Source organism: Podarcis melisellensis (genome assembly GCF_964234715.1).
Source record: "Podarcis melisellensis genome assembly, chromosome: 8".
Classification (NCBI taxonomy): domain Eukaryota; kingdom Metazoa; phylum Chordata; class Lepidosauria; order Squamata; family Lacertidae; genus Podarcis; species Podarcis melisellensis.
In genome coordinates, this window is record NC_138540.1 from 79,333,461 (window position 1) to 79,355,216 (window position 21,756).

General features: G+C 46.6%; 1 protein-coding gene across 1 annotated transcript; it reads right to left on the reverse strand.

Moving 5' to 3' along the window:
- Nucleotides 1-5,144: 5,144 nt before the first annotated feature.
- LOC309376232 (phospholipase A2 inhibitor NAI-like) lies at nucleotides 5,145-19,355 on the reverse strand. The gene is made up of 5 exons (XM_081922507.1): nucleotides 19,252-19,355; nucleotides 18,102-18,224; nucleotides 15,391-15,540; nucleotides 13,302-13,448; nucleotides 5,145-5,503 (listed from the first exon to the last, which is right to left on the reverse strand). Exons 1-5 carry the CDS (start codon nucleotides 19,301-19,303, stop codon nucleotides 5,223-5,225), a joined length of 753 nt encoding a protein of 250 aa, XP_081778633.1. The 5' UTR covers nucleotides 19,304-19,355; the 3' UTR covers nucleotides 5,145-5,222.
- Nucleotides 19,356-21,756: the final 2,401 nt, after the last annotated feature.

Genomic DNA, 21,756 nt, shown 5'->3' on the forward strand with positions numbered 1-21,756 from the left:
TGTGCAAATGAATCATGTCCAAAATAAATATATATGGCAAGTAATGTGTGTTGTATCATTTATCCAAATGCAACATTTGTTGGGGGAAATAATAGTGCTTGGGGATGGGAGCTAGATTTCAGCCTTCCATGTCAAATTTTTATTGTGTCCACTTTGGGCTCCCTTGTTGTCAGGGGTTTCACCACAGCAGCCATGCTACGTAACCCCCACCAAAGCATCCCTTCCCTATGTTGTGTGGCAACAGCACAAAGTGGCATAGCAGCAGCAGGATCTGGCTAGATCTTATGAGATTTTGGGGAGAGTTTGCTGGAAAACAGTGCTGATGCCAGTGCCATTTCTCTGCTGCCTATGGGGCAGGTGGGACACCCACTTATTGTAAGAAAGACATAAACTGGACTGTGTACACAACCTTCAAAAAATAAAGAGAAGAAACATTTAGAACGGGCACAGAACCTCTCTGGATCCATTGGGACAAGTAGGCAGGGGAATGTTATCAGAAGAGGAAGCAGATAGAGGAAGAGGCGTCGTAGCATTTTATGTAGTCTTACACAAAATGGAAATGCTAGTCTTCACACAATATATGCAAATTTTTTTGGAGATCCCCCTTGTGACCCCAAGCAGAGGAACGATGTACCATCTACACCCCCATCTCCTGGGTCCTGTGGAGAAGCATGCAGTGGCTGCATTTGACCCCCAGGCCAGAGGTTCCCCACCTCTGGTAGCGATTACTAAAGGGCTCCATAGTTTCCCATTTTTCTCTCTCCTTTGGCTTCCCTTACTCAGCCAAATGAGCAGCTTGGTGATTTTAGAAAGAAATTGTGAAACCATGCTTCTTCAGCAAGTACTTTGTGAATCCACTCATCCTCAGCAGGTACACTGGGTGAGCACCACTTTGAGGCAATCAAGATTTGGGCAAATGTTAGATTTTGCATAAGCTTCAACTGGCCAGAACTTACATCAGCCTGCTGAACCAGGCCTGTTACCATCAATTTTGGACGCACAAAGACTTTATTAAATACTTGGGTATAATGATTTAATCCGATATAGACCAAATTGTAAAATTTAAATTTGAATCTAATTATAAATGAGATTTCTTTTGATATTGAAAAGTGGGGACCTCAAAATGAATGTTGTTCCCAGGTTTTTATACATTCTTAGAGGATTACCAAAAAAATAGCCCCAAATTTTAGTTCCAAAAAATAAATCAACTATTTAGATCATGCCTATGGGGTACAAAGCCACCAAAAATATCACTACATAAAATGCAACTTCGAACTAAGGAAGGTGGCTTTGGTCTCCCAAATCTGGAACTATATCACCAGGCCTACCTGCTGAGTAAGACTAATGATTGGAGAGCTAGCAGGAATCCCAACTGGGCTACTCTCGTATATAGTTTCTTTGAACCTCTTGTAGGGTGGACTAAACTCAGCTCCAATTTTATGAAACATCCTATTATCCTGGAGACTATTAAAGCACCTGTAAAAATTTGGATGAATATAAATAAAAATAATGACGACCCCTATCAGCATGAGAAATTAACAATATGGGCCAACCCAAAATTAAAAATTGGAAATCAAGTAATAATTTGGCAAAATTGGATGAAAAAAGGTATTTTGACATTGAATCAATTAAATGACAAATTTGTGGAACATAAGACTTTGCATGTAAAGTATGGATTAACCGGTGAAACACAATGACAATACGTCCAATTGATACATATGTTGGAAAGGCAGTTTGGCCCTAACGCTATAGCACCCATGCTGCTACAAGATTTAATTTCTGCAACAAAAACAAAGAACTCTACGCACTTGCACTATATAAAAGCCTACTCAACAGAAAGAAGTATGATTTAGAATATGATAGACAAAAATGGAGTGAAGAGTTAAGGGTACAGATAACAAATGATACATGGGAGTCAAGTATAAAATCAACTGAAATAGCTTCTATGGATCTAAGACTAAGACTTATTCAGCAGAAAATAATATTCAGAGTCCATTGGACTCCAGCAAAACTTTACCAGAAGAAAATAACAAATGCAGACAACTGCTGGAGATGTGGAAGTAAAAATGCAAACTTAGTACATATGATGATTAACTGCCTGATGATAAGATTTTTGGTGTGAGGTGATGATATATATAGCAAGAGTAATAAAAAGAAATTGTTATTTAGGGGATTTGAATTTAATTCTAAATTATATACCGGAAATGTGGGCGATTACAAGGAGATTACAATGCATATTAGAAGCAAAAAAAACTTGTTTTGATGAATGGGAAGAGCCACAAAAAGATCCCATTGAGCACATGGATTGACAATATGGACAGACTAGTTACACAAGAATGAATTGCATATCGACGCAAATTAAGAATGGATAAATATGAAGAAATCTGGAAGGAATACTTAAGAAGAAGAAGAGTTTGGATTTGATATCCCGCCTTTCACTCCCCTTCAGGAGTCTCAAAGCGGCTAACAGTCTCCTTTCCCTTCCTCCCCCACAACAAACCCTCTGTGAGGTGAGTGGGGCTGAGAGACTTCAGAGAAGTGTGACTGGCTCAAGGTCACCCAGCAGTTGCATGTGGAGGAGCGGAGACGCGAACCCGGTTCCCCAGATTACGAGACTACCGCTCTTAACCACTACACCACACTGGCTTCCCACCACACTAAGTGATAAGGCAGAAAGTGGTGGGAAGTAGGGGAGGAGAGGTGGGGAAATATTGTTAAAAAGGTGTAGTTATAGGTATATCAGTACTCAAATCTGAATTGTTAAATTGTGTTATTAGTGTTACTGTGGTTTTTGTTGTATGTGTTTTTTGTGGTTGCTATTTGTATTGAAAAAATGATTAAATAAATAGAAAAACCAGGCCTGTTGTTCCAGAACCCAATTGTCACAATGGCCAACCAGATTATTTATTTATTTCATTTCTATACAGCTTTATATTTTAAAGAATAATCTCAAAGCGGTTTACAGAATATTAAAACATCCAAAAAAATTAAAAAACTGTAGAAAGTCAAATATAGCGTTTACAGTCAAAGCAATATAATTAACAGAAAACTAAAATATTATCTTAAAGATTTCAAAATAAAACATTGCAAAGGAGGTCAACTACAGAATACATATTTAACACAACCAAAGTTACCGGTAACAAACAAAAAAATCTTAAACATTTCCCCCCCCCCAAAAAAACCATTTCCAAGTGAAATCAAAATTTAAAACAGCCTAATTTAAAACAGCACATTTAAAACAGCATAATTAACAAGACAATACAATATTTTCAGAAGCATGACACGGCTGTTTGGCAGGCACAAAAAGATGGGGCAGAAGAATCCCGTACTTAGGGTTTGGGGTCAGGCATAGCGATGTCCCTCTGGTCTCCCCAGGAGCCTCTTTAGTAAAGTTGGTGAATCTGGCCCCGCCCCCTAGGGTAGTCCAGGTCGAAAGGGCCTTGCAGGAAGCGGCCTTCACGACTCACAGCTGGGCGATGCCTGTGCAAAGCCTAAAAGCAGGACTGGATAGTGACACCACTCTCCCCCCCCCCCTTGTGATTCCCAGCAGTTGATATTCAAAGGAATACTATCTCCAACAGCTGGGGTAGGATATGGCCAAGTGGGATAGCAGCCATTGATAGCCTTATCCTCCATGATTCCTTTTTCTCTAATCCTCAGTCAAGCAAATCCAAGTTGCTTCCTGTGAGCGAATTCCAGAGTTTAACCATGTGCTATTTCAAGGAGCATTTTCTTCCATCTGTTTCGAATCTTCCAACATTCAGTTTCATTGGCTGCCCACGGATTCTAGTGTTATGAGAAAGGAATGAAAACGTTTATCAATTTTTATGTATTTTTAGAACCCACCTTATTTCTCTGATTGCAAATTGCTTAAAACTGTTCTGAATCTTATGCTTTAATCCCACAATCCATCCTGAGACTTTAAGGTGAGAAACAGATAGTCAATAACAACAGTAAGAAGTAGTGAACACACTGGGAATTTTCAGGGGTAGTGGGGGGGGGGGGTTGATCACCACACATAGAGCTGTAAGGGAGCCCCCCCCCCCCCGTCATTTAGTTCAACAACTCAGGTGATAACTGCTCATCTGACCAAACTAGACATGACCCCAGGAAGGTGTACGTATTTGGAATTCTATTCCACCTTTTGCTGCAGATATGTGGGATTGTTACATGCCACATTGTAGCCTTATGAGGCTTTGCATTCGGGTGAGAAAAATATTGTGCCCGGGAAAGGGAAGTCAACAGACACTCAAGGAATAGTTTCAGAGAAAAAGCTTTATTTCTACCATCCATGAACTGGTAGAAGGAGCAAGTGTGATAACTCACAAAACAAGCACGGGTTCACAGTCATTTGCACAGAGCATATATTCCCCTTCTAGTTCCCTCCCCTTTCTCCTCCTCCTCCAGGAGTCCTGCCCATGAGTTCCTCTGAGCATGAACAGAAAGCTCCTATCTTTGGGACTATTGTGGACTCTTCCCAGGAAAGGGGGTGAGAAGCCAAGGGGTTTCAGCAGGTCCAACATGTTGCAACTGAATGAGATAAGAGTCAGTTCTGTTCTTTTAGCGAGGTCAACTGGCCTGAGAAATTGTTCTATTCAGCTACCTTTGTTACAGCAGAGCAAATGAGCTAATGCCTTTTAGCTGCTGAGAAAATGATTTTGAAAAGCTTTGAGAAGCTTTGAGCCTGCTTTGGGGGGGGTGACTTCGGGCCTAGGTGGGGTCACCTGTCCTCACCTTCCTTCAACATGTCTGTTTACATTCCAGCACAGATTGAAAATCTGATGCACTGGCATCAGCACCATTTTCCAGCAAGCTCTCGCCAAAATCTCATGAAACCTAACCAGAACTTGCTGCCGCCATGCCAGTTTGTGCTGTTGCCACGCAACCTAGGGAAGGGATGCTTTCGTGTGAGTTACACAGCACGGCTGCTGTGCCATTCCCCATTTCACCTCAAGTGGCAAAATGGGATGCACCATCCCTGACAACAAGGGAGCCCAAAGTTGACACTTTATTGATTAAAATTGGACATAGAAATCTGGCTAGGGATTTCACTCCAGAAATATATCTCCTATCTCCAAGCACTATTATTTTTTCCAACAAATGATGCATTTGAATAAATGATAGAAGACACATTATTTGCCATATATATTTATTTTGGACATGATTCAATGGCTTCATTTGCACATGAAAGTCAAATACAGCCTGTCTTTGAGGAGGAGCTTCTAGACTTCTGGAAAGAAAGCCTGGGAGTCCTCAGGCTGAGACCTCCCCTCTTCAACCACTAGGCCGCCAATTTCCATAAATGGTGGGTTCTTCTGGGCTGTGGAGGTTTGCCTTCCCTCAGCTACAAGCTCATTGGCATCGTCCTCCACTGCTTTGGTGCACTCTGCATGAGTGACCGCAATACTGAATCTTTCCAAAAGAAATTCAAACAACCAATCAGTCTGGTTACAGAAAGAAGCTGTTGCGCAGCCTCGGATAGCACCCAATATGTCAGCTCCCCCTGTTAGGAAAAAAACACACACATTTGCTTTTGGAATCCAAAACCCTCCCCCTCAAACAGAAGGGTGGGCAGCTTTCTTTCAGACCAAGACCCTTTTTTGACTCTGGGCGACCTTCTGGGAGGTGCACATGCCAATGGAAACATATGTAAAATTCACCTTTACACGGCAGGCTATTTTCTAGATACATTCAAATCCCCCTCTTTGTCCTCCCTCCAGGTAACCAAGAGTTCAGGGGCAACAACCCAGCCAGGCCAAAGCATACAGGTAGGCTATGAAGTGGGGCTAGTGAGGGGCGTGGCCTAGGGAGAGGAGGTGTGGCTAAGTAGGATCCAAAGGGCTAGAGAAAGAGAGTCATAGAGGGATGACCTTGGATCTTGGGCCTGTGGGTCTCCATCCTTCCTCCTCTTACAAATGAAAGTACAAATTTTAAGATGTATTTTTATTTAACAAAATCTATATATTGTTTGATTGCAGTAAAAACTGCTAGGGGTTTACAAGAAATATTTACATTAGCAATAAAAGCAGATAAAACCTGAAATATCATCGGAGTTGAGTGTTGATTTCATGCTCTTTATATCAGCTCATGATGAACAGGGAGTGGCTATATATACATTATTTACACAATGGGTCCTGCGTGATTGGCTGATTCAACTCTCCTCCTGGAGCCTGATTGGGCTGCTGCTGCAGGCCAATCAGCTCGCTGATTCACTTCCTTCTGGAGCCAGATTGGGCGGCTCCTGCAGACCAATCAGGGTGCTCCCATCTTGGATCCTACTTGCCTATTGTTCTAGGATCTAAGCTCAGTACATAACGTGGGTCTCCTAATAAACTTCAGAACCCTTAATAAACTAAGTACCCTAGCGTCTTTTAGAGGAAGCCATGACTGCTCAAAGTGGTGTGATACTGCTTTAAATGCATAGTATAGATGGGCCCCAATGCCCCTTCCGATAATCAGGAGGAGGGGGGGTTGCGGGCTCCCGACCCCGCCTACACTCCCGCGGGGCTGGCTCCAGCCTCGCGGGACGCGGGGATTCCCTTAATTAGCATAGCCCCGGAGCACCAGCCAATCGGCTGGTGACGGGGGCGGGCCTTCAAGAGGCCACTTAAGGTCGGGGCAGCCCTCGGCTCGCCCCTTTTCTTCTTTGCAGCCAGCGAGGTTTCGTCGCTCCTCCGCTCGCTGCCGTACTTTGCTTGCTGATCATCGCGTCGGGGATTTCCATCCCCCACAGCCGTCTGCGCGCCCGGTTCAGCGATCACGAGCGGGCGCTTCGGCAGACGCCTTCCGGCATCTACTCTTTCTAGCCTCTCTGTAGGATCGTCGTGCGTGAGCTGCTGCAGCGCTCACGGAAGGTTTTTATCAGCGATTAAAGCCTAAGAGGGGGAGGGAGCAGGGGGAGCCCCGGGAGCTCTAGCGGCCCCTGAGAGGGAGGGCCTACGGGTGCGGGAAGTTCGCTCCTTCGCCCCCACTGTTCTTGTAGCCTCTGTAACCTGCTTCCTTGCCTTACCATTGGTATTATAGCTCTCTGTACTTCCGCTTCCTCGTCTTCTCTTCCCTTCACTTTGTATCTCATCCTGTGGGGGGGTCTCTACCTCAGCTTGTTTCTGAGCAGCCCAATTTTAGCGGCATTTAAACCCGCGTGTGCGCTGTGGTAGATACTTCGTTAGTGTTTCCGGCGTCCTGGTTGCCGTGGTAATCGGTTGTGCCGGCCGCCATTTTGTGAGCACCACGTGGCTATCCCAGCGGCCATTTTAGGTGGGGCAATCCTAGATGGGAATACACTGAGCTTCAGTGCACCTTCCTTTGCTATTTTGCCTGGAAGTTTTGATTTATCTGCTGGGCTTAATTGATTTGTTTCCTTTTTATCGCTTGTACGTGGTGCTGCAAGCCAGCTTTGTACTTTAGCCTTGTTCAGTCTCTCAGATCCGGTTCATATTGCCCTTTAAATTTGGTGGATCTTAGCATTTGCTGCTGTTTGTTCTGAGGCTTTTCAACCTGCCAATTTTCACGGCTATTTACAGTTTTTTTATTTGATTTTCTTGCGCATTTCTTGTGCCAGTCTATTGTTTGCTTAGCTCACAGCTGCCCAGCGTTTACTGAATTTAGCATTGCTTGCAGCTGGGGATTGACATCTCTGTTCTTTTATTAGATTTATTCAGATCTTTTGTGCCAGTCAGTTCATTTGTTGGCTCACAGCTGCTCAGCATTTACTGCATTTAGCATAGCTTGCAGCTGGGGATTTTGACCTCTTTCTATAGTAACTGTAAACCTTACGCCTTTTAGCTTTTTATAATAGCATCATTATACGTTATACCTTATAATAGTAGTTATTTGATAAAATAAAAAACAATAATAGTAAAAAAAATTTAAAAAAAATAAAATATATTAAAAATAAATAAATAAATAAATAGATAAATAAATAGATAAATAAATAAATAAATACTAAATAAAGGGATCAAGCATACATTTGATTAAATAAATATAAATTTTAGCAATAAGAATACATTCGTGAGTTTGTTGGATCAAGACAAGGCGAGCAGGGTGATAGGTTAGCAGGTTGGTTAATTAAAGCAAGTTTCTTGTCAAAAGTTGGAAGCTCAGCGACGGTAGATTTGGGTGCGCTGAACCACGTGTCAGCAGTTGGCACGCCTGTATAAATTAGCATCCCTTCGGCAATCTAGTCTGCTACCTTGTCATGGAGGGCAACGCCAATCCCCTTGCACCTCCGCCGGGTAACATTTTGGTGCCAACGGGTCCTTGTAATCCACAGGCCGTAGCCCAGCTCTTTACTGCTCTACAATATTTCTATTCCCAGTGCAGGAATCCTATAACTCCTTCGCCAAACATTGTAGAGGTGTCACAGGATTGCATACCTGACACCCCTCCCAGTCTACAGGGTCAGGATGGCCCCTCCACTAGTGCTGCTAGCTCCAATCAGCAGGCTGCTAGCGCCAATCAGCAGGCTGCCAGTAGGCCCCGGACACGTTTGCAAACTGCGCGTGCACAAAGATCAAAATCAGGTACGCAGAGGGGCAAGGCACCCGCGCAAAAGGCAAGGGCCAATTCACAGAAGGCCAGGCCTCCTGCGGCCTCTAACGCTGCACCACGGCAGGAGGTAATCGATGTTCCTAGCCTTTTTCAGGACAACCCGGGGCCACAAAGCTCCTCGGAGGGGACGTCATCTGATGAGGAGCTGCCCGCGCAGCAGGCAGCCACGGCTGTCGATGACCCGGCCCCAGGTGTCGGTGCCTCACGGGGCGGTAAGCGAAAGGCTAAGAAGAAGCATCGCTCCAAGAAGAACAAGAAGAAGGACACTTCTGACTCCGAGGATGAGACAGGTACGTCTTCTTCTGACGGGGACAGTGATGCTCCGATGGAGACCTACTGGGGGGAAGGCGAGGACACGGGAGCCCCCCTGTGGATCCATGAAAGGAGGGCCAATTCACACCGGAAGGCCTTCAATGGCACTCTAGATTGGAAGGATGGGGCTCTAGTCCAGGACGTTAAAGTCGCAACCCACTGTGCCACTGACTTTATTCTGGGTAATCACCTCTCTAAGAGGAAGAGGAACAAGATATTGAATGGCGATTACGTTGACATGTTTTCGCTGGTTCCTCCGGCTCAGGTCAAGGGAAAAGGGGAGAAAAGAAAATACTACGGGAAAAAGAGGTATAGGACCCCCAGGGTTGAGCGAACTTTTGAGAACTGGCTTAACGGGTATCAAGTTTTTATGGCAGTAGTTTCGGGATGTTATCCCAAACGAGGTATGCACCTCGCATCTTACCTGGCGCACATCAGGAGAGCGCGGGAGCTGGCTGGAGATGAGGCTGCCTTCGCGTATGATGAGGAATTTCGGAGGAATGCCTCGCAATTGTCTTCAACGCGTTGGGATCAAAAGGACAATAACTGCTGGTTAGAGCATGTGGGGCCTAATATCGAAAAGAAGACCTCTGAGCAGGCTAAAACTGGTAAGGTGGAGCCTCAACGCCGCAGACAGTGCTGGGACTTCAACAGGGGTACCTGTCAGCGCGCCGCCTGTAAGTACCTGCACGAATGCGATAAGTGCCTAGGCGGCCACCCCGCCATTAACTGCTACAAAGGGAAGCAGCAGCCCTTTCGTGGAGGCAGGGGTCACCTCACCCGGGGTAATCGAGGTCCCCCTGCCGGATCTACAGGTTCCACCCAAGGGCAAACTGGAGTTCGGTACTAACGCTTCCCTCAGTCTGGCCTACTCCCCGGTTAAATTACAGCCCCTCAGATCACTCTTGAAGTTGTACCCAAATAGACAAGCTGCCCATCTTTTGGAGGAGGGGTTTTCACAAGGTTTCAGAATCCCTGTTGCTTTTGCCCCCAATGCCGGTTGTCCACCTAACCAAAAATCAGTTCTGGAAAGACCCGATATTGCTTCAAGGAAAATTCAAAAGGAGATTGCCGCCGGGAGGGTCGCCGGCCCATTCGCGATACCTCCCATTGATAAATTACATATTTCCCCTCTCGGTATCGTCCCAAAGAAGGCCCCCGGGGAGTTTCGAATGATTCATAACTTGTCCTATCCCAAGGGAGCCTCGGTCAACGACGCCATTCCTCAGGAAATGTGCACGGTAAAGTACGCTTCTTTCGACCAGGCTGTCAGGATGGTAAGGAGTTCTGGTAGGGGTGCCTTTATGGCAAAATGCGACATTGAGTCAGCATTTCGCCTACTGCCTGTTCACCCAGATGACTATCGTTGGTTGGGTTTCCAATTCCAGGGAGCTTATTTTATAGATAAAGCGATGCCCATGGGGTGTTCTATCGCCTGTGCTGCTTTTGAGACCTTTAGCACGTTCTTGGAATGGGCTCTAAAATTCAGGACGGGTACCGAGGGGGTGAGTCACTATCTCGATGATTTTATTTTGGCCGCGGGGAGCGCGGAAGAGTGCAAAACCCTGCTCCGGGCCTTCGAGTCCTTAGCTGGAGACCTGGGGGTCCCTTTGGCCAACGAGAAGACCGAGGGCCCAGTCACGACCATGACTTACCTGGGTATCGAGCTTGACACGCTTGCCCAAACTTCGCGCCTACCAGCCGAAAAGTTGGCGGCCTTAAGGGAGGTTATTGGCCAAATGCTGCCTTTAAAGAAGGTCACCCTGAGGCAGATCCAATCCCTCCTGGGCCACCTTAACTTCGCATGCCGAGTAGTTTCCCCTGGCCGCCCCTTTTGCGGCCGTCTGGCTAAATTGTCTGCGGGTTTACGTTCACCACACCATAGGGTACGCCTTTCTAAGGCTGTGAAAGCGGACCTTCAGGTCTGGTTGCAATTTTTAGATGGTTTCAACGGAGTATCATTGTGGCAGGATTTCCTGGCCCTGCAGTCTGATTTCCAGGTACATTCGGACGCAGCTGGGTCCTTAGGTTTCGGCGTATTCTTCAGGGGTCAGTGGTGTGCCCAGCGATGGCCTGCCGCATGGCAAGGTAAACCAATCCTGCGCGATTTGACATTTCTGGAGTTCTTCCCTATCGTAGTCGCTATCCACTTATGGGAGGCCCAGTTCAGAAACCGCAGAGTGTGCTTCTGGACGGATAACTTAGCAGTTGTTTCGGTATTGAATAAGCAGTCGGCTCACTCTCCTAGAGTGGCGTCCCTGTTGCGTTATTTCGTCCTTGCTTGCCTGCGCTTGAACCTCCACGCTTCAGCTAAGTTTGTCCCGGGAATAGATAATAACATCGCGGATGCTTTATCTCGTTTCCAGATGGAACGCTTTCGCTTATTAGCGCCGGATGCGCAGCTGCAGCCGCAACCGTTTCCGGAGCACCTCTGGAGTATTGGCAACGAGAAGCAATAAAGGGAGTATTATCCGCGCTGGCACCTTCTACTCTAAGGTCATATAATAAAGCCTGGCTAGATTTTACATCCTTCTGCAGAAAAAAGGAGCGCTTCAAGCCGGGCAGGCCGCCATCCAAATCGGAAGTCATAGAATACATGGTTCACCTACGCGATTTAGGCCGGGCCCCCAAAACCCTTAATATCCATTCGGCAGCAATATCCTTCTTTTCGAAAGCATTGTTTTCCGTTGACCCCTGCTCTCACTTCGTTGTACGTAAAATGCTCGAAGGTTGGCGGAGGTCTACGCCTTGCAACCTAGACACCCGGAGGCCCATTACCCTAGACATACTCGCACGTATCCGCATTAAGCTGAGGACCCTTTGTTGGTCTAGATATGAAGCCAGATTATTCTCGGCAGCATTCTCCTTCGCATTCTTCGGTGCCTTGCGCATAGGCGAGGTGGTCTGTGTGGGCTGCGCGTCCAATAGGGGTTTGCTGTTGGAAGATGTAACGGTGGCCAGCTCGCACGTAATATTAAAGATCCGTAGTTCCAAGACTGATCAGCTCGGCAAGGGAGCTCTGGTCCGCCTCCAGGCAACTCAGATGGACGGCCCTTGCCCGGTTAAGGATGCCAGGAAATATCTGTGTGTAAGACCGAAGTCGAGTGGCCCCTTTTTCTTACATGCTGACGGTTCCCCTTTGTCAAAGCATCAGTTCACGAGGGTTATGCGCAAAGCGATCACAGCTATTGGGCTACCGCATGAGGAGTATGCCGCCCACTCCTTTCGCATCGGGGCCGCTACCACCGCCGCCCATATGGGCTTACCGGCGGAGAGGATTATGGATCTGGGTCGGTGGAAATCCAACGCCTATAAGGGTTACATCCGGAAGCCTTGTTAATATCCCTTTTCGTTTACTCCCCTGCCTACCCTCCCCTCCTGACCCTTCCTTCTCTTATTCTCTCATTCTAGGAACAAATGTGGTGAGTCTGTGGATTATCGGCCACAGCATCGTGCATTGGGCGAAGCGACGGCGGACCGTAGGCGTGGGGATGCTGACCTCCAACTGCCGGGCAATGTCAAAGTGTCATGGATCTCTAGGCGTGGCATGCGCTGGGAGGAATTCTTCCCAGCCATATCCAGGAGAATTGCAATGGAGGGGTCCCCTGACGCCTTGGTCATTCAACTGGGCGAGAATGACCTTGTTCACAGGAAAGGGGTTGATTTATTGTGGAGCATTGTCAATGACCTGGAGTCATTGAGGGCAGCCCACGGGGAAATCACAATAATTTGGTCATCATTGCTGGAAAGGCGGGTTTGGCGGGATGCGAAAAAGCCCGCGGCCGTGGACAAGGCCAGGAGGATCGTGGAGCGTACGGTCGCGCGCAGAGTGAATTCTTGGGGTGGTCGGGTCATCATGCACCCCGAAATTCAGCATAACAGGGATACGCTTTACCGTTGGGATGGCGTGCATCTATCCGATGCTGGCAATGACATTTGGTTGGCGGATATATTTCAGGGAATTAGGGATTGGTTACAGGTCTGAGGGTATTGGCGGCGAGCCGGGTTATCCGGCTCATGTGGCGGTAGGCATTGGCCGGGGTATTGTTATGCAAATGAGGATGGGGGGGAGGAACGCCATCACCTCCCCCAAAGCTTGAAGGGTAGTTCGTTAAAGGACTCCGAGGGGCGACGCCTCGTCCGAAACCTACGGAGGCTAGGGCCTAAAGCGCGCCCCCGAGCGGTAACCCCTCGGGGAGCGCCTAGGGATATGCATCTCAGGATAGCTCCCCCTGTCGGTGTTTAACCCTTCCCGGTTAGACCGGATAGTCGGTTAGGGGCCAATGCCTAAATGCCAATACCTCTCTTACCTGTAATCAATAAAGTTGTGGCCATTTTTCGCCCATTAACCCAAATATTCGTGTCCCGTGTCTTTATTTGTCTCACCTGTGGGGGGGAGGGTATAGCCGCGCAACTACATTCCATCATACAAGGCTCACCGAAAGTAAAATGAAGCCCAAAGTTGAAGCATTGATCCTCCTCATTTCTACAGCTGACGGTACTGATGTACTCGCACACATCTGTGTGGGATTCGAAGCAAGCCGGGCACTTCAGCCCATTCTTCTTCCTATTCTCATGCTCAGGAACTGTAAAACAATCACCCCACCACCCCAAGTTGGGGGTCAATGTATTTCTTTGGCAGATGCAAACCACAACTTGCTGTATGTAAGGGGCAGTAATTGTTCTCTTCCTTCAAAGAGCGATGCCTACCACCTTCCAGCACTTCTCCAAGCAGAGTGCTTCAGCCATGCTCCATTCATCCAGGGCTACATTAAGGCATGGGGCAAGAGATTTTGACTAGGGCCACATTCACAGCATACATTTCAAGCACAGGGATACCACTTTAAGCAATTGGGCTTAGCACTGAGCAGCATTGGGGGGCATTCTGAGAGACAAAATGGTAGCCACAAACGATGATAAAATTCTACAAATTGGCCCTCTTTCTTAGAGCGAGAAAGAGAAAGAGAAAGAAAGCTCTCAGCAGTTTTATCCTTTAAAAAATCTCTTCTGGAAAAAGATGTGCTTAGTTCTAGGTAAAATAATGATTTCATAAAGATAATAATGATTTCAATAAAGATAGTAGGTAATAAGAGCTATTGTGTGGGGTTTGATTGCTAATCCATTACTCTGTGAGGGGGATAGGGGTTTTCCTATAAATTCTCAGCACCCTTAATAAACTACCTCTCACATAATTCTTTGTCCTAGTGTTGCTATAGTGCTTTCAATAAAAGCATACACCAGGGTGTTGGGAATACTAAGGCGAACCACAAAATGGTGCCGCCTCCCACCAAGGAAGGAGGAGTGAGTGAACATCTCCATCAAGAACAAGGGTAGGAGGAGACTAGAGTTCAAATCTGTACTTGAGCCACGACACTTGCTGGGTGACCTGGGGCCAGACACTGCCCCTTAGTCTGATTTATTTCACATGGGTGTTTGAGGCTAAAATGGTGAGCAGGAGAGCCAGACACGCCACCTCCAGCACTTTGGAGGAAAAGGTAAGATGTAAAAAGCAGGATCTCTGACAACGTTATATGGAATTAAAATTAGGCCACAATTTTATGTAGGAAGACCTTGGCTTAGGTCTTGGGCGTGTATCCCTCCTGGCTCCCCAACCGGGGGGAACTGGGGCTCATCAAGGTAAATGGGATAGGAGGGTGCTCTGCGAGACATATGTGTAGCAGGCAGCCAAGCCCATATCCCCACACACAGGGTAGTTCACTGACAACCTTTCAGTGTAGGGCCAATGAGACCCATATATATAACCCCTTTAAGAGGGGTTATATATCAGTTCCCTCTCACACAGGAAGGACAGGGGCCTGTCCCACTAAAAATATCTCTACAAATGCAAATGCATCAAAGAAAGTGGGTTGGTGTAGGTTTGGGGGCTAGAACTCTGGGAAACCAATGAGCCAGTGAGGTGTAGTGGTTAGAGGGTTGGACTAGAATCTAGGAGACCAGGGTTCAAATTCCACTGTAGCCATGACACTTGCTGAGTGGCCTGGGGCTGGAATCATCTCTCAGCTTAACGTATTTTACTGGATATTTTGAGGCTAAAATGGTGAGCGGGAGCTCGAGTTTTGGAGGAAAGCATAGGATGTAAACACCAGAAGCTGCTGCAGGAGAGGAACTGTGAGTAACATTATGGGAGGGGTATTTCTAGGACTAAGGTAAAACTGTGACACTCCCTTGTAATTTTTGCTAATGAATGCTGCATGTTGTTCTAGTAATCTTATTGGGATTTTGGGTTTTGTTGTATTATTTCCCTCCACCCCCATACTATGGCTCCAATGCTTCCCTGCTAGTTCCATCTGTCGGTGGCTCCTCCCTGTCCCACCAGTCTGAATCAGGTTTGAAATCTTCTTTCCTAGTGCCACCCTCAGGCACCTGCTGGAGCAACTGGCTGCCACCACTCCTCCTTGTCTAGCCAGTCTCTGACATCAGGATACTGCCCAAAACTTGTTTGTCTTTCTTTGACTTCTCTCATTGCTTGAGTTTTGTGAAACCATCTTTCCTGATGATGATACTTACTTTCGGGAGGTCCGCTGTTGCACATATCTGTCTTGCAGCAAGACATCTTGCTGTAGATGTAAATTAAATCCATTAGGGAGCCACTGGAATAGTTTGCATCACACAACTCTGTCTTGATGCAGGACTTGAGAACCATTGGGATCGTGTAAACTAGTAAAAAAGAATAGGAAGGAAATAACTAGACCTGGAGATAGGGCTGGCGCACTCATGAGGAAAGCAATGATTATCACCTTAGGTGGCAGGATCCACAGGGGCAGCAGATCTGACCACCAAGTAAAGAATTGCCTGATGTTGCTGCCTTTGAAGCTGTGGTGTGTAACTTGAAGGCAAGATCTGCCACTTCTTCGTCAGTTCCTCTCCCCCATTTGAGCCACCCAATGCCCCTGTCATTCATGGCAGGGACCTCAGAGCTCCTTTCTGAGGCTCCCTCCACCTTCGCTGGTGTCCGTGGAGGCACACAGCCTCTTTTCTCGAGGGGTGGTCATTCTCTCCAGGAGGAAAGATGCAGCCCACCCTCCCAAGTGAAATCCACAAGGCACAGGATTCAAACTCACTCAATCTTTGCCTCACTCTATCTTCACTTGCAGAGCTTGGCTGCCTGCGCTGCCAGGCTATCTTCGACCGGGAGGGTGGCCTCCGTCTTTCCAACTGTGGTGAAAAAGGCAGCCAGGTGGCAGCCAAGACCTCCACCCAGAGCGTGCACCTCACCACTGGCTCGTGTAAGATGGGGGCTCCTTCAAGCTTCTACACTGAGCAGTGGGCAGCCATGACCCCCACAATGGGAAAGCGTGATGGAGCCCATTGTACAGGTGAACAGCTGGAGCCCATTGTACACCAGGTGAACAGCTGGGATACCTCTCCTACTCGTGTGCAAGCAGGAGCAGGGTCATGGCTCTTGCAGCTGGGGAGGGGGAGCAGTGTGAGCCAGTGGTGGGTTGGGATTTCTGCAAAACTGTTTGGCTGAGGCAAGGGCAGCGGTGTGCTCTTAACCCAAGCAGATTAAGGAGGGAAGGAGGGATGAACAAGTTTTATAACCCTTGTCATTCATCTTGTTTCTCCCCCTGATGGTATGAGGGACAGACCATGATGATGATTTCACTCAGTGATATGTCATTGATGAAACTGACACCCCTCCTGAGTCCCTCTGCCTTCAGCTCCCTGCTGCAGCTTGTTTTGTTTTTTCCCTCAGTGTGCTGGGTGCTGGAGGCAGAGGGACTCAGGATCGGCACGATTTCCCCCACCAATTTACTGCTGAGTGAAGCTTTCATCACGGTCTGCCCCTCATACCGGTCCTGCGGCGATATGTCAATAAATCACCCAGGCCTAATCTTCAGTCACCCTTTATTCCGTTTCTGTGGGGTGGGGAACATTTCATGGTTTTCCTCAGGTATCCAGTTGTCTTGAGCTGGCCCTGCTTGGAGCAGAAAGAGATTTCTCCAGTTTTATCTAATTGTTGAATGTGAGTCAGGAATGGAGAACATTTGGCCCTCCAGAGGTTTCTACCACCCTTCTCCTTACTGAATGGGATCAGTTCAGAAGGCTTCGTGGGAAGCAATACATCAATGAAATAAGTTTTGTTGCTGCCCACATAACTGGACCAATGAGAGTCGATGCTGGAGCTCATAAAGGGAGCATGTACCGCAGGCAATTTAAAAAGGTAAAGGTAAAGGTACCCCTGCCCGTACGGGCCAGTCTTGCCAGACTCTGGGGTTGTGCGCCCATCTCACTCAAGAGGCCAGGGGCCAGCGCTGTCCGAAGACACTTCCGGGTCACGTGGCCAGCGTGACATCGCTGCTCTGGCGAGCCAGAGCTGCACACGGAAACGCCGTTTACCTTCCCGCTAGAAAGCGGTCCCTATTTATCTACTTGCACCCGAGGGTGCTTTCGAACTGCTAGGTTGGCAGGCGCTGGGACCGAGCAACGGGAGCGCACCCCGCCGGGGGATTCGAACCGCCGACCTTTCGATCGGCAAGCCCTAGGCACTGAGGCTTTTACCCACAGCGGAAGGGGCAATATGTCAGTGTCAGTTTCTCTTGGTTTCTTATTTTAAATTCATTTCTCCACATTTTCATATCAGTTTCCAACTCCCCCCCCCCCAATCAACATTTAGTCTGAATGTTATTTTCACTCTTAGGCCCTATCTGCAGGGTTATACTGATTTAAGCAGTCATGGTTTCTCCCGTGGGGGGGGGCAGGAAGTTTATTGACCATCTTGGCTGTGAATCCTGGTGGACTAGCTCTCTGCCTTGCAGGTCATTTTTCACTTGGCCTAGGAGATGGGAACCGACAGACTGACTCCAACTACAAAAGCTGAGGCTGCTGGACAGACACTTGAGTTGGGATATTGTTTGGCTTGTTGTTTTTATATCAATTATGTGGCTGTTGCTTGATTTTGTTGTAGGTTATTCTATGCACACTTTACCCTAGTATGTGCATTTGTCTACTGATTACATGGCTGGACAACTGAATTGCAAAAATGGGAGAAGGGCAGATTCTGAAGGATGGCTTTGTTTTGCTCTGCCAATTGAGTAAACGCGCCTTTAAATATGAACTGTCTTGAATTTCTTCCCTGCTCCTACAGGCAATGCAGAACTTAGAACAACTCTTTATGAAAAGTCATATTCCGTGGCTTGTGGCTAAGATGTGGCCTTAGAAAGTGAGTCTAGGGGTTTACGTTTTAGTGGTCAAAAAGATTGAAAGTTCTCACTTACGCATTTGGCCAACTCCAACAACAGACATGCAGGACTGGTCACTGGACTCATCACACAGCTCAGTCTGGCGGCGGCAATCTATTCCTTCACTGTTCCAACAAGACTCACATATCAGAGATGCCACTGCAGACAGGGAGTAATGGGTTTATAAATCCTTAGCAACTATGTAGGGGGAATAGGTCTGTGTCAAGGTACAGAAATACAACACTTTCTGTTACAAACCCCATCTTACGAGAGGCAGCAAAGGCCACCAACTTGGATAGCTTCAAAAGCGGAATAGATAAATTAATGGTTACCATCCTCAATTGATATATTCTTTCTCCAACATTGGAGGCACTATTCATCTGAATACTAGTTTCTGGAAAGGGAGCTGTTGCACTCAGGTCCTACTTTCGGGCTTCCCATAGGACCCATGGCAAGCACAAGATGCTGGACTTGATGGGCCATTGTTCATCTATGTAATGCTTTCTATATATATTCCCTCTGTAGTTCTTAAACTCTGTGAATGGGGGTGGGCCTTGCATTGACCAGAGTATGATTTTCCATGATGGCTCCTGCAGGCTGAGGGAGAGGACCAGTAGAGAAGGTGTGGGGAAACCTTTAACCCTCCTGAAGTTGTTGTACTACAACTCGCATCAGCTCCAGCAAACATAGTAAAGGCTCTGATAAGTGCATCTGGTACCCCTAAAACCTGACTCCACTCAGAGATTGGGGTGGAGTGTAACACCAGCAAACTAAAACATTGAATTTGGGTAGGATAATTCCACTCCAAAATATGAGATCGTCTCCTATCATATACATTGTCTCCTATCATAAGTTTTTTCAAATGCAAGAAACTTACTCTTTGCTTTAGATATAAGCTAGTATTCTGGTTTATCAAAGAGTGAGCTACTGCCTCTCTTGCTCCCCCAATGTACTTGGGAATACCCCACCTCTCTGTACGCATTTGGTTAAATAAAAATTGAATATTGGGAAGAAGAAAAATCTATCATGGAGGTTCCCTTGTAGTTTGGCCTTGTGCTTTATTCCTCTCCCTTTCAAAGGAACCACAACTCCTTGTTCCTTTCTTCTCCTGCTTTAATGGCTGACCCCCCACTTAGTTCCTTCCTGCAAACAGGATGATCAGCACAGCAGTTGTGGTTCTGCTCACCTGGATTCAGAAGGGTCAAGAGGAGGCAGGAGATCAGGAGTGTCTTCATCATTCTAGAGAGCTGAAGAGGCAGGAAGGAGTTCTGGGTCGAGCAAGGAACTGATGCACAAAGTTGGATTAATTTATAGAAAATTGCAAGAAGCACTTTGCCAGGACCCCGGAACAACGTGTTCAGGACAGTGTCACAAATTGCTAGAATTCTAATCATGCTATAAGGTAATGTAAAGCACAGTGTTGAAAACCAGTTAAATCTCTTCCCCCTTCCAAGAACTCTTCAGGACACGTCCCTCCTAATCTGTTCCAGCCTCAATTTCTCAACCCTGGATGTGGGGAAACGAGTCCCATCAGGTTACAGCACTGAAATTGGATTATGTTTTTGGAAGCCAAGGCAGTTTCCCTGACAGCATGAACTTTTTTGAAAGGGGGACAAATGTCTCTCCAGAATTTCCTTTATTGTACAGTTATAAAATGCACAGTGACTCACAATCTAGATTTCCTCAGTCCCATTAAATGCACTTGTCTTTGGGGTAAAGAACTGGTCCACTTGTTCTTTAACATAAGTTGGTTACACTTAAGAGCAGGGGGTGGGGTTGCAGGCCTCTGTCCAGAGAAGCTTGCGGATTTAAGGGACGATCTTTTACTGCGGCTGTTTTTCTTCTAAGAAGAATGAGACTCCCAGATGTTGGTAATCACAATGGAGGGGGTGAAGAGAGTGACATTGGGCTCATGTCCTCTTCCCTCACTATCTTCTTTTTCACATTCTTATTTAGACATGTTTATTGTAAGAGAGAATTATTATAAGATGATGTACCAATGGTATTTAACCTCAAAGTGTTGCCTATATAGCAGATTAATTGTGCTGCAGAAAGCATGCTAGGGAGACCACACATTCAGGAAACAACAGAGAAACACAAAAAAATCTTTTGCTTGGCTTTAATTACAAAAACAAAAACTCCTCTTACATTAAATCTATAAGTATGACCCATTCACCAGAGTACTGAGAGAGGTACACACTGCTCTTTATATACTATATCCAATTGCTGATGCAGCTTAATTAACACAACTTAACAGCACCTGCTATACTGTTTCACAGCTGTAAAACTAGGCCATGATATCTACTCTGGCTTTTAAAGAGATATGCATCTTGTGAAACAATAATAAACCTTAATGTTTAAATAAACCATTCAACACAAAGAGGTTAGCTCGAATGTATAAGAATGTGCCCAATAAGTTTTGGAAATGTAAACATTGCAAGGGGTCATTCTGTCACATGGGGTGGACCTGCAGGGAGGGTAAGGTCTTTGGGACATGTTATATAATGATTTTTTAAAAATAAAAAATCAGACTGACTTTTCCAAGAGTCCAGAACCCATCTGGCTGGGGATATTGATCAGCAAAATTCCAAAGCAAGGGATCTTTATGCTCTTAGGTGTAACGTTGTGAGAATACCCTGAAAGGAAGAATGTCCCTATTTTCATCTGAGGAATGTTGGAGGGTGTGCAGTGTCTATTGAACATCAATATGAAGCTGTTGGAAACGATCATTTGGAGTTTTGGAGTGAAGTGTCATCCATATTGAAATATACTCAGAGTCGAGAGTGGATTTCATGCTCTTTAATCAGCTCATAGTGGTGAGGAGGAATGAATTTTCCCCCAAAGTATCTGCTTTATATACATTATTTACACAATTGGCTGCACATGATTGGCTAATTCTGGAATTCTCCTGTAGGCCAATCAGGTTGTGGATTCACTTCCATCTGGAGCTGGATTGGGTGGCTCCTGCAGACCAATCATACTGCTGCATTGCTCTAGGACATATCAGACTGCTGCATTCTGAATCCTGTTGTTCTAGGACCAATCAGACTGCTGTATTTTGGATCCTATTCAACTCAGTACATAACACATATGTTGAAGATACCCAGCCCTAGAAACTCCATAACGCAAACTCTGGATTGGTGCTTGGATGCCATGGTGTATAACAGCCAACAAACTGAGCTTGAACCGTGAAAAGCTGGAGGCTTATGACTGAGTGATTTCTGAGTCTTGGAGATAGGTCAATTGCTTGGCAGCTTGGACACAGTGGTTCATGCACTGGTAACTTCTAGACTTGATTATGGCAACATGCAGTGGGGCTGCCTTTGCATCAGGTCTGGAAGCTGCACCTATTGCACAACGCAACAGCCATAGAGTGCTCATAGCAGCAGGCTACTGGCTACGTGTCACTCTGTTGCTGAGACAGTGGTAAAAAGGACCCCTGACCATTAGGTCCAGTTGTGACCGACTCTGGGGACATGGTGCTCATCTCGCTTTATTGGCCAAGGGACCCAGCGTACAGCTTCCGGGTCATGTGGCCAGCATGACTAAGCCGCTTCTGGTGAACCAGAGCAGTGCAGGGAAACGCCATTTACCTTCCCACCAGAGCGGTACCTATTTATCTACTTGCACTTTGACGTGCTTTCAAACTGCTGGTGGTTGCCAATTTGCTGCCAGGTCACATCCAAAGTGA